This window comes from Trichoplusia ni, chromosome 18, assembly GCF_003590095.1.
Source record: "Trichoplusia ni isolate ovarian cell line Hi5 chromosome 18, tn1, whole genome shotgun sequence".
NCBI lineage: Eukaryota > Metazoa > Arthropoda > Insecta > Lepidoptera > Noctuidae > Trichoplusia > Trichoplusia ni.
Genome location: NC_039495.1, coordinates 739,656 through 752,836, shown reverse-complemented (window position 1 = coordinate 752,836; position 13,181 = coordinate 739,656). Strand labels below are relative to the sequence as shown.

The 13,181-nt window shown below is 37.3% G+C and overlaps 2 protein-coding genes across 11 annotated transcripts in view; one reads left to right on the top strand and one right to left on the bottom strand.

Annotated features, from left to right (window-relative positions):
- Positions 1 to 13,181, top strand: part of LOC113502961 (neurobeachin) — a 363,451-nt gene that overhangs the window by 290,529 nt on the left and 59,741 nt on the right. For all 7 annotated transcript variants that reach the window (XM_026884732.1, XM_026884730.1, XM_026884728.1 and 4 more), the window contains exons 39-40: positions 7,152 to 7,269; positions 8,081 to 8,183. In XM_026884732.1, the coding sequence (XP_026740533.1) occupies positions 7,152 to 7,269; positions 8,081 to 8,183 (221 nt within the window). The remainder of the gene's footprint in view (positions 1 to 7,151; positions 7,270 to 8,080; positions 8,184 to 13,181) is intronic.
- The window catches only part of LOC113502962 (facilitated trehalose transporter Tret1-2 homolog), a 51,467-nt gene continuing 47,225 nt past the window's right edge, over positions 8,940 to 13,181 (bottom strand). For all 4 annotated transcript variants that reach the window (XM_026884736.1, XM_026884739.1, XM_026884737.1 and 1 more), the window contains 3 exons: positions 11,924 to 12,053; positions 10,729 to 10,914; positions 8,940 to 10,511 (listed from right to left, as the gene is read on the bottom strand). In XM_026884736.1, coding sequence (XP_026740537.1) covers positions 9,412 to 10,511; positions 10,729 to 10,914; positions 11,924 to 12,053 — 1,416 coding nt within the window. In that variant the 3' untranslated portion in view covers positions 8,940 to 9,411. The remainder of the gene's footprint in view (positions 10,512 to 10,728; positions 10,915 to 11,923; positions 12,054 to 13,181) is intronic.

The window sequence follows — 13,181 nt, the reverse complement described above, 5'->3', positions numbered from 1 at the left end:
ATTACCAGCTCGTGTTGTCATACAATGATCAAAGGGTCGAATGCTAAGTCACTCATTAATAGATGTTTTTCAGATAAATTTTGAACGACACTATTTTCGTTTAACTTTTACGAAAATAGTGTCGTTCAAATAGTAGTAGGTAATAGTAGTGTAGTTTTAGGATACATTTTGTTTTATCTATTTCTTTAAAATTGCGTTTTATTTAGTTCCTTTGGCCTCTTATATTATATAAAGATTTACGTAATTTTATGAACTTGAGGAAACCATATGACAACGAATGAAAAATAAATCCTAGTGACCATCACCGTTAATAAGCAGCACTCATTATCTACGAAACTCAGCTATAAGTAAATCAGTGTTATCTCCGATCGGAGGAAAGTCACCGGGATGGTTAACGACATCGTTTTTCACGTGTAATTTGAATACGCTGGCGAAGGTACGGCGGCTGAGCCGGGCGGTGAGGCGGGCCTCCTTCGTGGAAACGATGCGCCGAGGGTGCTCCCACGACATAAATATTACCTACAGGGTAACACCGACCTTCGGCGTCCATACACGAGGAGTGACGGCTTGTGTAGCTATAGGTTACCTTGGTCTACGGGCCTTTTTCGTCATTTGCATGCAATTCTTTAATAAGCCAATAATTAAACTATTATGAATAAATCGCCATTAAGTCTCGGTAAAACTTGCTTTTTGCATCCATGGAATATATCCCGTCGTATCTGCAACGGACTCACTGTTAAATGATTGCAGTTAAAAACAATTATAAGATAAAAAACATTTGTCATGAATGTACTCAACCTTCGTCAAGGTATTCAGGTCGTGCACTATTGCTATATGAGATATTTTTACCAAGTTATATATTTCTGTTTTATAAACTGTAACTAAATAAAATAATCATGAATAAGGTACTAGAAATTCTAAACAAGCTACAAACGGAGAGTTAAAAATAAAACGCATAATTGAATTTCAAATCGCCTCGAGTTTATAAACATATTTAATTTTATTTTACACACCTACGGCGTTTGTAAAACTATTATATTTAATTTAAAGCACGTTTTTCACACTTATTAATAGTATTACGTGACACTGCATTGTCACGTTATGCTATTTATAAGTATATTTCCGTTGCGCTTGGAACCTACTTTTTGTAATTTTTTATTCATAGCAAGTGCAACTTGTGCAACGAGGTATTGTTAAAGAATTTTTATTTATAAACATTTGACGTTTCCTGCAATTATAAATATTATTTTTCTTATTTATCACTAAGTTTTATGGCTCTTTTGCGACATTGTAGCGAAGAACTAACTACATTTCTTTCTTTAGGGTAGAAAGGTTAAATTTGCACGTATTACGCGATTTACTTTTCGTAAAGGAATGAAAAAAAATGTTATCTTGTATCTCAGAGAAGAGGCAGATTTTAAAAGTTAAAGTTTGCTCATAAATTGATTAAAAACATTAACATTTAGAAACATGCACTTCCATTAACAGTAACAACCGCTAATTGGATTAAAGATAATTAAAACTGCTTAAACAGCCGAGCACTAATGAAATAAATATATCATTTAACCTTAATACAAATAACGTTCCCATGAATCGTACACTTCGGACAACTTTTCCTATTTGTACTAAAACATCACACATGTAAAGAGTAAAGCGTTCTCAAGGAATTGCTACAAACTGTGTCAAGCCAGTAGCCAGGCTTATTTGTAAATTGTTGAAATGTGAAATGTTAATCGATGGATAGGTTACGTCTGTGCAAAAAAAATCGCAATTTTTATTTTACTTAAGATCATAAATTTATTTATTTATAAGTGTCTGCTAATCATCTAGATTCTAGAGAGTGTTAAAAATATATTGTTAGTAGGATTCCGTAGCCGAATGAGCAGAAATCCTATGACTAGAGCCCCGTCAGGTCTGTCATCAGACTGAGCCGTAATAACTACACAGTTGAATTTTTCGCAGATAAAGTATTTTGTTGTAAATTAATAACATTGAGCTCAAGCAATACTTGGTGCGGTCATAAATTCGATGAATGGCAATTTTTAATTGCAAGTTTGTTTTTCCTCATACGGAACCCTCAGTGACACGAGTCCGACTCGCAGTTTACATGGTTTTTTTTTAATTCATTCTGTAAAAATGTCTTCTTTTTATGATTTTATTCAAAATTACTATGTTTTCAGAACTATATTGCATCAAAAAAATATTTATTTCATTTCTTTATCAAGTAAAGCAGTAGGTATAACAGTTAGTGAAATCTGCCATTATTTCCTTCATTCAATTATTTAAGACAGTCACCAGAACGCCATTACTCTGCGCCGTTAACTGGTCATTTTAATCTACATTATGAGCGGTTTGATTTAGAATGCACTTCGTAATAATGCATTACTATGCTCATTATCTATACCATCGCAGCGCCCATTTATTTTAATTAAGAAAATTATATGACTCTCTACAAAACCGCAATGAAAGACCATTTCATATTTATACTCGATAAAGCCTGGTTTTTGTCAGTTAACGTAAAGATTAGCATACAATAAAAGCAATATCTAATTAAATTAAGTCGACATGCTTGAAAAATGTCCTTTTATAGTTAATTGGTGCTTTATAAGGGGCTGGGTGGAGGCCGTTGTCAGCGCTCGCCACCTTTCCCGGTAAGGGCCAGCACACACTGCCCGCCGCGCGTCCTGATGTGACATTTACATACACTATCTTTTGACGCACCTTGTTATGGTACGGATAGAAAAAGTCTATAAATCCTTGTACGGATAAATTTATTTGCAGTTTTGATAATAGAAAGAAAAACTGGTAACAGTAAATACAATTTCAAATTTTGTATATAGCGTTTGCCGACTGCAATTAACAAAAAACACTTTCAATGTTGAGAAATACGTAATTAGGTAGAGGATTTAATTAAATTGATTTACTGTGCTGTAGCTACGGATTATCAGTTTTACGATCGTACACTTTTTGTAATCATTGAATCCGAGCAACATTGTAACGATTTCTATAGACTATAAATCATAATCATTACTGTCCTCAATATTTGTTGCAAAGTGTTAGCTATTGTTTTATCAATGTACCTAATTGTAATACTTAATTGAGGTTCTTAAAAAAAGCTACAATCATTGTTTCGCTACATGTTTGAATGTTTCTTTGCCCTCGGTACTTAGGGCGCGACGTTTTTTCGCGTCTTGTCGCGGCACGTCACCGCTGGCCCTAATGGCCGCGCTTGTCACACGCCGGGCCTTATTTACGGGACCCGATAACCATCGCCAACCCAGGCCGCTGTCTACTGAGCCCCTGGTCAAAAACATACCATTGAAAACTAAATTAGTTTCGATATTATTCTCACGCTGATTTTTATAGACAGTTTTCTATTTGTTGTTTAAAGTCGGACTTTGCTATTTGGTTTCAGCGACAATCTTGTGATCTACCTTGTGTATGTGTATTTGTGTAAGGGTATTTCTTTATTCAATCATCAACGTTCTAAATGTTAAATATTTTTCTAAAACCATTGTCTTACCCCTGTCTCTAATACTCCATAATTTAATATCCCATTGCGCCTAATGCTCCCATAATGGTATAACATGGTATAAATCACGTGTCCACACGTGTCCGCTTCCCACCTCGCTCGGCGCAGCTTCCTCGGCGCATGTCGCCCTGGTATCGTGAATACACACCATTACTGGGATACTCGCAACAGCTTCCCATTCAATAACATAGAAATAATAAATTGAACATGTAACTAATTGTGTTTTTGTTGTGAATAAAAAATAAGTTTGTGTAGGTACCGACAATTTATTGTTAACAAACCTATCATTGCATTCAAAGTGAGTTTATAATGCAGGTCATTCAGTCTCCTCAACTTAATGCTATCCTAACAGTATACTATTTTACAAATTATTATATGGGGACAATTTTGGCAGTTATGTAAAATTAAAACCCGCATGCTCAATACAACTCACATATTACAAAGAAATACTATTGATAACTATCGGATTAGGTCAGTGTTAAACAATCTCTCAGTACACTGTGCGCTTGTTAACTAATGCCCCGAACCACAATAATGGATACTTAATGATAAGGCGATTTGCAAATGAGAAATCGTGTCATCTGTAATGTTCACACGATTATGGCGCACAGGCGTGATCTATCTGCAACTAATTGTTTTGATCTCGCCGCGGCCATAATTTGAGCGATCTCGAGTTATTTGCGAGGGTGACTTCGAGATAACATTTTATGACTTTGGTGACATTTCTCATGTGAATGTAGTTAATATGTATTTGACAGAACTTCAGTACCATTTATCAATCAGATCTAGATTTAATGCGTCTGCGTTTTTCAAGCCCTCCTTGAAATTTGCCACTACCAAGTTTACTACTAAAATTTTGCTCTTGCCTCTTGCAAGAGCACTTGAAAGAAAATAAAAAGGATATTCATCTTGAATACAATAATGGATGTTTTAAAACAATCATTCTTAAAACAAAACACGTTTATTTACGTCGTAACAGCTTTGTTCGATTCGATGTTGGAGGGGTGGTTGACAAATTGTGTTACAATTGAAGTGGACACACCCCACCGCCCTCTGCACGCACTGCTGCCCTGGTACTGTTATGGCTCTTTTATGGGGAATCTATGACAATATACAAATAGTCATTGTTGAGTGTTTTTTCTCTATTTTGTCATTATAAAACGTATCTTTGATTTCTACAGGTTTGAAACAATTTTATAATTGTAGAGTGAAAAATAATAATTAATACTCATGTCATCGTGGCACACAAGGAAACCGAAATAAAGAATTGGAATTTACTTTTTTTCCTAGTTGTAAAAACTGCAAATGTGAGTGTAGTTTACCCCATATTGAGCACAACACACTTAAACTCGGCAGTCGGTATGAATAGTGTGAACAAGTACATTATCGGCGGGGTTCCATTGTGAGTGGTGTTGTGATTAGTTCGGCTCGTCTCGAGGGGCTGCATGCGCTCTATACGAGAGTAATCACTGCGGGGATGATGGGGAAAGTGTTTGTTTGTTTATTGTACTTGTATAAATTGATTTTATTGTGTTTTATGAACGACCAGCTTTTCGCCCGCGTCGAAGTCGGTTATATCACGTTTCCAAGAGAACTCTTCAAAAGCCCTCAAGGTCAACTCTATCTCTGTACCAAATATCATTAAAATCAGTTCAATGGTTTAGTCGTGAAAGCGTAACAGGCAGACAGACAGACAGAGTTACTTTTGCATTTACAGTATTAGTAGGGATGCGCTATTTTTTTTTGTTTAAACACATTAGATGACTATATAATCCGATAAGCAGGTGTTTAAATAAATTACTCTTCTTATTTTAGAAACTAAAAATGACTGATACTTTAAAATATTTTGGAGGGTGAATAAAATATTAAGTAGGTAGTGTTACTCTGAATGTTACATTTTGAAAATTATATAGTCAAAATAACAATAAATCAAAATATTCATCAAATCAAATTAAACATATTTGAGTGAACGAAAGAAACGAAATCAGACACATTAGGGCCACATGTCGCGCTCTCATCACACAATGGAACCCTCTCCCATAACCTGCACCGTAGGAATCAGAGTAGTGCAGTGCGCCAATCCATCTCGTGTGCCAATTAGCGACCCCATGCGTGCTGCGTGGGGCCTACCATCAACACCTCTCGAAGTGTAATTGTAGTCGTAAAAGCGATGTAGAATACAAAACGGCGTATGGTGGCATCTTGCTTCCTCAACTGTAAGAGTCTGTAAGAGATAATAGTAGACCCCCAGTTACCTCGCTGTATGGTAAATGTGACTGGTGTTGTGATACAAAAGTTTTCATGAGTGCGCTTTTTATGCCAACAATGGATAAGAATAGTGGTTGGCTTGTTATCAATCATTATTATTGATTTTTAAAGGCTAGAAGTATAATTGTGCTATATATTTAAACATACGTATCCTACCTCCGTGGTCGAGTGGCGTACGCACCGGTTTCAAGGTGTCGCTAGCTCTGAGGTCCCGGGTTCGATCCCCGGTCGGTTCAATGTAAAAAATTACATTTCTACATTGTCTCGGGTCTGGGTGTTTGTGGTACCTTCGTTGTATCTGAATTCCATAACACAAGTGCTTTAGCAACTTACTTTGGGTTCAGAACAATGTATGTGATGTTGACCGCATTTATTATTTTATTTATTATTGATACGGGATTGTTATTTGGGGTGGACATTTTTTGTGTATTTATAAGTACTCCCGTTAAAATGTAAACCGTATATTAAAACTTGATCTGGAATGAATCAAGGAATAAAATATGTTCTTATTACTCGATAATCGTTTTGTTTTTTAAACATGAAGTCTCACTGTGACAGTCAAAAATGAATATCTGCCTTGAAAGTGCAACCGAGAAGTCAGATAACTACACGCTTGCACTTACCTACTTTAAATTAAACAAGTTGTATATATTTGTATACTATAAATCGATTTAAAATCAGTACATAACACAGAAGTCGTAGAGACCACGCGACGTTATTTAAATCGACCATTTGAGAGACATTAAAACAATATAGCCGTCGTCCTCACTCTTGATTTACACAATTATTGTACATATAAATTAAAACTAACGAAGTTTTTACGACGGACGTGTTCTCACGTTTACGACGCGCGACCGTTTTCGTTTGGCAGCGCCATCTCTCGGCCGGGTTTATTACTACCGATGTACTTATGTTTATGTCTTAATGTTAAATGAGCGTTTTAATTGTGAGCTTGTTTGTCGGACAGGTTTAAGCAGTTATTAATAAAATGCAGTAATGTTCTCGACTGTTTCCTGCAATAATTATTTAATTAGAACTTCTTCAAGCAAGAAATGAACATTTGGAAAGTAGCATTGCGTGGCTCTCCGACTTATCATTTGTACATAAGCTTATAGGCAAAATAAATGCAATAAAATCATGCATACAGTGATTTACATACAGCCCGACTATTTATTAACTGTGATATAGTAAGGCAATAAGGCGCAGCATAGAAAAGAAAAGTATTTTCCCCCTGGTCCGCGTATATAATCTACGATGAATAGAGTTGCTCTTGCAAAGGAAATTTTTAAAACTCTTTACAATTATTTTCTTCCTATCTATTTCCTAACGAAATCTTTCTTCTTGCTTCCAGGTCTTAAAGTACTGCGAGCACCTTCACGGCAAATGGTACTTCAGCGAGATCCGCGCCATCTTCTCTCGGCGCTACCTGCTGCAGAATGTCGCCATCGAGATGTTCCTCGCAAGCAGAAGTGAGTACCACTCATATACCACTAACCTATACCACAGGATGTATGACAAACTTATTAATGTGGCGCTAGTAGCGCTGTCATAACTAGAACGACTATAGAATTAGTAAGGCTGAACGCTAGTTCCTATTTTAGTCACCTGCACAAATAAGTTTGTCGTAATATACACTACTTTACTAAATTATCAAGATGAACTTATTTCCTTCCTAACACTGCCGACCACTGCTGCACTGCCTTTAGAAATAGTAGTGTTGCATTGTGTGAATGACTCCCCATTTCCGTAGTATGGACGGTTTGCCCCTACAACTAAACAGATTGGTTGATGATGGTGGACCCCCAATACTTCACATTGTATAGTCACACAGTTGTACGATTCTCATAACACATTCGCAATAATTATTTATCGTTATAATTTTGCTGATGACCTGGTTCCTGAAAAAAAAAAAAACAATTTCTGAACTAGGTAAAACTCCTGGCGTTTTTACAATAGCAAATACTCACGTTAGAGAGTAAATATTTGTTACGTTTATTTGTACCTAACAAATAAGTTTCATCGATAGTTGACATAGATACTGAAATATAATGTTTTCGTTTAGACAAAACTATGATTACTCCTTAATCATTAATAGAAATTCATTAAAAAAAGAATGTCATATATAATTTCCAAAAAGGAGAGTACGTTTTCAAACCAGCCCTTATAGAAAACTCATTTATATGGTACTACTGAAAACCCTTTCTCCTAGCGAACATGTATATGTTCGCAATACTAGTACTTATACAATTAATATATAAGTTGTTTCTTACTATGTTTCAGCATCAATATTTTTCGCGTTCCCTGACCAAGCTACGGTGAAGAAGGTGATCAAGGCTCTGCCGCGAGTCGGCGTCGGCATCAAGTACGGGATACCGCAGTCTAGGTAAGTCATTAACATAATTTATACAAAAAATACTTGATGAAGAATTTCCTAAAACCTCGTACTAAATATTGGAGTCATAACCCTGCAATGCTTGTATGGGAGGAAGGTTTTACCCAGTTGTGAGAGGAGCAGTATTACAGGTTGATCTTATTACATCACAACACTACCTTAAAAGTATTTTTTACCTTTTCATTTACCAATACTGTTTATAAATGTGCTGCCATCTAGGTAAACCCTAAGTGATCTATAAGGCTTCGACGCGGAACGTCTATGATTGTTTACGATTGCTACGAATAGATGGCGTTGCGAATAAGTTTCAGCTGTTGTGAAATGATTTTTGAATATTTACTGAACGTAAAGAGCTTTTACCTAACGTAATATCAAATACATATATTTATCCTAGAGTGAAAAATATACATATATTTTGTCACTAATGTGAATATTCACATTGTTTTCTTATACCCAATCATATTTTTTTGACAATTACTGATGTAAGTACATTGTATTTCGTATAAAATCTGCACTCCCATATTAATAAATAGGTAATCCAATAAAATAATTGGATAAATATCAATTTGCACTCGATAAATATTGCAATAATAAAGTTAATTGTTAATAAAGAGGTAGGTACCTAAGGAGTTGGTTCTGCAATACTTTCTCAGTTGTTTTAAGAGCTATTAATTGATCGTTGACCTCATGATATCGTATAATCTTATCTTGTACTGGGTCAACACCGCTATTGAAATGAAACAAACATTGTAAATATCTCACTCCTTTATTCACTCGTCCATCACAGCGTTTATCTTTCATATTTAAGGTCACCCATCTGTTTATTATACTTATTAAATTCATGCACCCTGTATACTTCACACTTTAAATATTATTTGATACAGCTATCTATGAGGAATAAATAGTAATGCTTATTGCAGTTATAACAAACCTTATAAATTTATCGATCTACTTGCAATGTATAAAAATTGTAGTTTATAAATCACATCAGTGCCTTGTTGCGTTACACCAATTTGTACATAAAACTAGGCAAACCTTTATACTTAGTCGTCACCTTTACAATATCCTAACACTAATGGAATGTAACATCATCGAAACGTTAAAAAATCATCCTAATTAATACTGATCACAAAACTTCACAAACAATAAAAATAATATTAAAAATAGTTAACTATACAATTCATTGGTAGCTAAGTGTTTAATAACTACAAGTAGTGGTCTAGTTCTTGTCGAGCGACACGGCGGCGCCGGCGCTGTGCCGCCGCTGCACCGGCTTGCCGTCGCTGCTGCTCGCCTTCTCCTTCGTGTAGCCCACCTCCGGGTCGAACTCCTTCTTTTCCTCGTCGAACTGCTTCATTATTTCAGTCAAAGTTTTCCCTTTTGTCTCTGGAAGGAAAAAGTAACAATAGGCCGCTCCTAAGAGCGCACAGCCTCCGAACAGGTACAGCGTACCGTTACTAGTCACCAAGTTCTCTAACTGCGGGTAAGTCTTAATGTTAAAGAAAATGAGCACGTATGCACAGCACGAGGTCGCACCCGACATCACTCCCCGGATGTCCTGCGGGTACAGCTCCCCGGACATGATCCAGGGCAGCTGCAGGAAGCCCACCATACTGAAGGACACGTGCAGTAACACGCAGGCCAGCTTCACTAGCGGAGGTCCATTTAACGAGTCACAGACCGCAGCGCCCAGCATAGCGATGCCCAGTAACAGCCCTGACGTGGCTGCTAACGTTTTTCTTCTAAAGCTGTTGATGAGGCAGGCGCCCACGGCACCCATGAATACTCGAACTCCACCCACAATAATCGATGCTGTGAATTCGTTCACACTGGTTCCCACTGATTTGAAGAAGTCGACAGCATAATACAGAATAACGTAAATTCCAGACATTTCTTGGAAAATAAAGAAGATTATGAGCAGAGCAAAAGGCTTGACAACGCTTCTTCTCTTGAAAAGGCTCATCTTCTGTGAGAAAGTCATCGTTTCTCCAGCTTTCCTGTCCTTAGTAAACTCCATGAGTTCCTGCTGGGCTGTGCTGTTGTTTTGACGAAGCCAAAACATGGCGTTGTAAGCTTCTTTCATTTGTCCTTTTGAGGCGAGCCAGAGAGGAGACTCAGGAACGAAGTACATTAGGAACGGTGTTAAAAGTGACACTCCTGCGCAGATCGCTGCTACTTTCCTCCAGTGTATGAAGGCTCCCAGTGAGTAGACGATGAAGATTCCAGTAGAGACTAGACCAGGTCCTAGCGCGCTCAGCACGCCTCGCTTCTCCGGCGTTGTAATCTCCGCCACGTATATGTAGGAAACTGTTGACATACCTGCAATCGAAACGATTCACAAATTAGATACGGCTATCAAACTGTGAACATCGGTAACGGCTATTGTTTGTTTGGTTTTCAATTTATTAGTCATCGTCCATAAATCTGATTGTTGGTCCGAAAACGATACATCTAAGATTCCTTTTTAGTAGTCTAAATACATCCTGGTGTCTGGTAACATTTTGCAGGTGTTGCGATTATCTTTTGTATAACTTACCGATAGTAAATCCAGTAATAAACCTTCCTATACAAAGGAAGATGTAAGTTTCGGAGAACGCAATGACGAGCCAGCCCACGAGGTTGGGTAGGACTATGGACTGCAGCAGGAGTCGTCTCCCAACCGCGTCCACCATCATGCCGCCCAGTAGGGCGCCGATGGGGTTTGATATAACTCCCAAACTCGCTGAAAAGAATAATTATTCTGTTAAAGATATTGTTTCAGGCAAAAACGAAGATTTAATTCGTTATATCATATACTTTCCTGTAATAACGAACCTTAAACACTTTGTACTTTAATAATCTTTGGTCAACCTTGCTGACAAACTAAAATAAACTATCCTATCTCAAAACCCCTAAGTTAGGGGTTTACCAAGTTTCCCTTATCTCGTCATCCTCCGCCTTAAACGGATCATAATCATAACTCCCGTGCCCTCTCAGTGTGCGTGCCCTGCAATAAGGTCCCGGGCTTATGGTCGGTAACCCTCCTCGTGTCACTTATCTCCTAGTACAAATGATGTGTTCCACTGTGTGCTCTGCCTATCTCGTTTGCACATACGTTGATGTCGACGGCAAATATTTATTCAACGATGTCAACAATATGTATTGTTTTATTGCTTTATTCGTGTAAATATCAAGACTTCTGTATTTGTGATATTATTCCAGACATTTTTTATTATTCCTTTGTTTAGTCATAATGTCTACATGGATTTATCACTTTAGGGTTGTTTTAAGACGAGCATACAGCTAGATTGTGTTACATGTTTCCCGCAATTCGTTGTGGGTGCTACAAAGGCATTGGATATATGAAATCACTTTCATCGCAACGTGTTCTTATGACAAAGCATTATTTTTAGCGTGGCCATTGAGCTGAACTCACGTGTTGCAGGGTGCCTTGGCATCGTCCGCCGATCCCGAAATAAAACGTAAACATTGCTATTAGCACGTACCATTCAGCGCGGCTTTGGCCTATGATTTCGCTTTCTTTTTGTATACAATGTTTTAGCAAAAAATTTAGACGTCAAGGATTGGGACGTCATTGCATATTTGTGTGAAAATAAAAATATCGCTCTTTGACATGGATTGGGTTGCAAAATATTTCAAGAAATATCGCGTACCGATATCACGTCATAGCTACATTCACTTGGTGAATCTAATATCAGTTCAACTTCAAAATACCGACAAAAACCACTTACCGATCCATGAGCTCTGTTCAAAAGATATCGTGGGGTGTTCATGTGTGTACTGGGGCAGCAGCACTGCTGAGAACCCCTGGCAGAAGCCCACCGAGATGTTGATAGACTGCGCGGCGAGGGCCGCCAGCACCTGCAAATCATAAACTCCTGGTAAAATAAAAATCAAACACAGTTGACTTGATGTCAGAAATAGACCGGCTTTTTTTAGATTCTTAATTATAATCAAAGTCCACTTTATATGTATGGCAGCTTATTAACAAGTCAAGTTGCAAGTCACAGTTGCAGTAACAGCTATACTTAACAATGTCACTTATCACTGTTAGACTTATCGTTACATGGTAATAGTATCAAATTAAAACCTCACTCATAACGCATAGTTAGCGTGTTCACAACCGTGTAATAACAGTAATAATCTGTTTTTGTTGCCGTCATATTGACAATAAGAATTAATGAATTTTGTGAAATTTCTGATAGTGACCTCGAAAGGTCATCGACGTGAAGTTCGTCGTGCGTTTGATTATAGTACATTGTAATATTATTAGGCCTCGAGGTCTGTTGACCCCGAATGGGTAACAAGCTTGCATCCCGCGGATAGCTGTTGGCATCGAGACATCGATGATGGCGCATTATGCGTGCTCCTGCATGCAATAACAGCAAAGTCAAGTTGCTAAATGGACATGGTTACCCAAAGACTTCATGTAAACAAACCTCAAAATGAGCTTTGATTAGCATAAATATTGAGTACAGAATATAAGATTTGCAATTATTAAAATGAAGTTGTATTTAAAGTCTATGAAAAAACGAGATGTTTTTCGATGTAGCGTTTTTGCCAAACGCCGGTGACGAGCCGCGGTCTGTAATTGTCAACACCGATGCTTATCTGAAAACGTGCGAAGCAAGGAAAATTACCCCAGCGTAGCGGGCACGTGCCCCGGCAGCTCGTATGTGCTGTCTCATCGTAACCATTACACTCATTAATTAACAATTGTCAACCAATCTCTGCACCCGTCATACACATACAATCACAGTCCAGACATTTCCTATTGTTTGACGTCTTGTTTTTACATCCACCAATTAGGTGATCTAGTTAATGATTTTATACCTGTAGTTGTCTGTTTTAATGATGTTTGATTGCTTTTACTGCTGTTACGTAATTAATTTGTTTTATTTACTCTTGCTTCTGTTGTTGGAAATTCAATTTTGAACTAATAACGAGTAAAGATGTTTGAGACACCAAATCATAAATGTTTAATCTTTT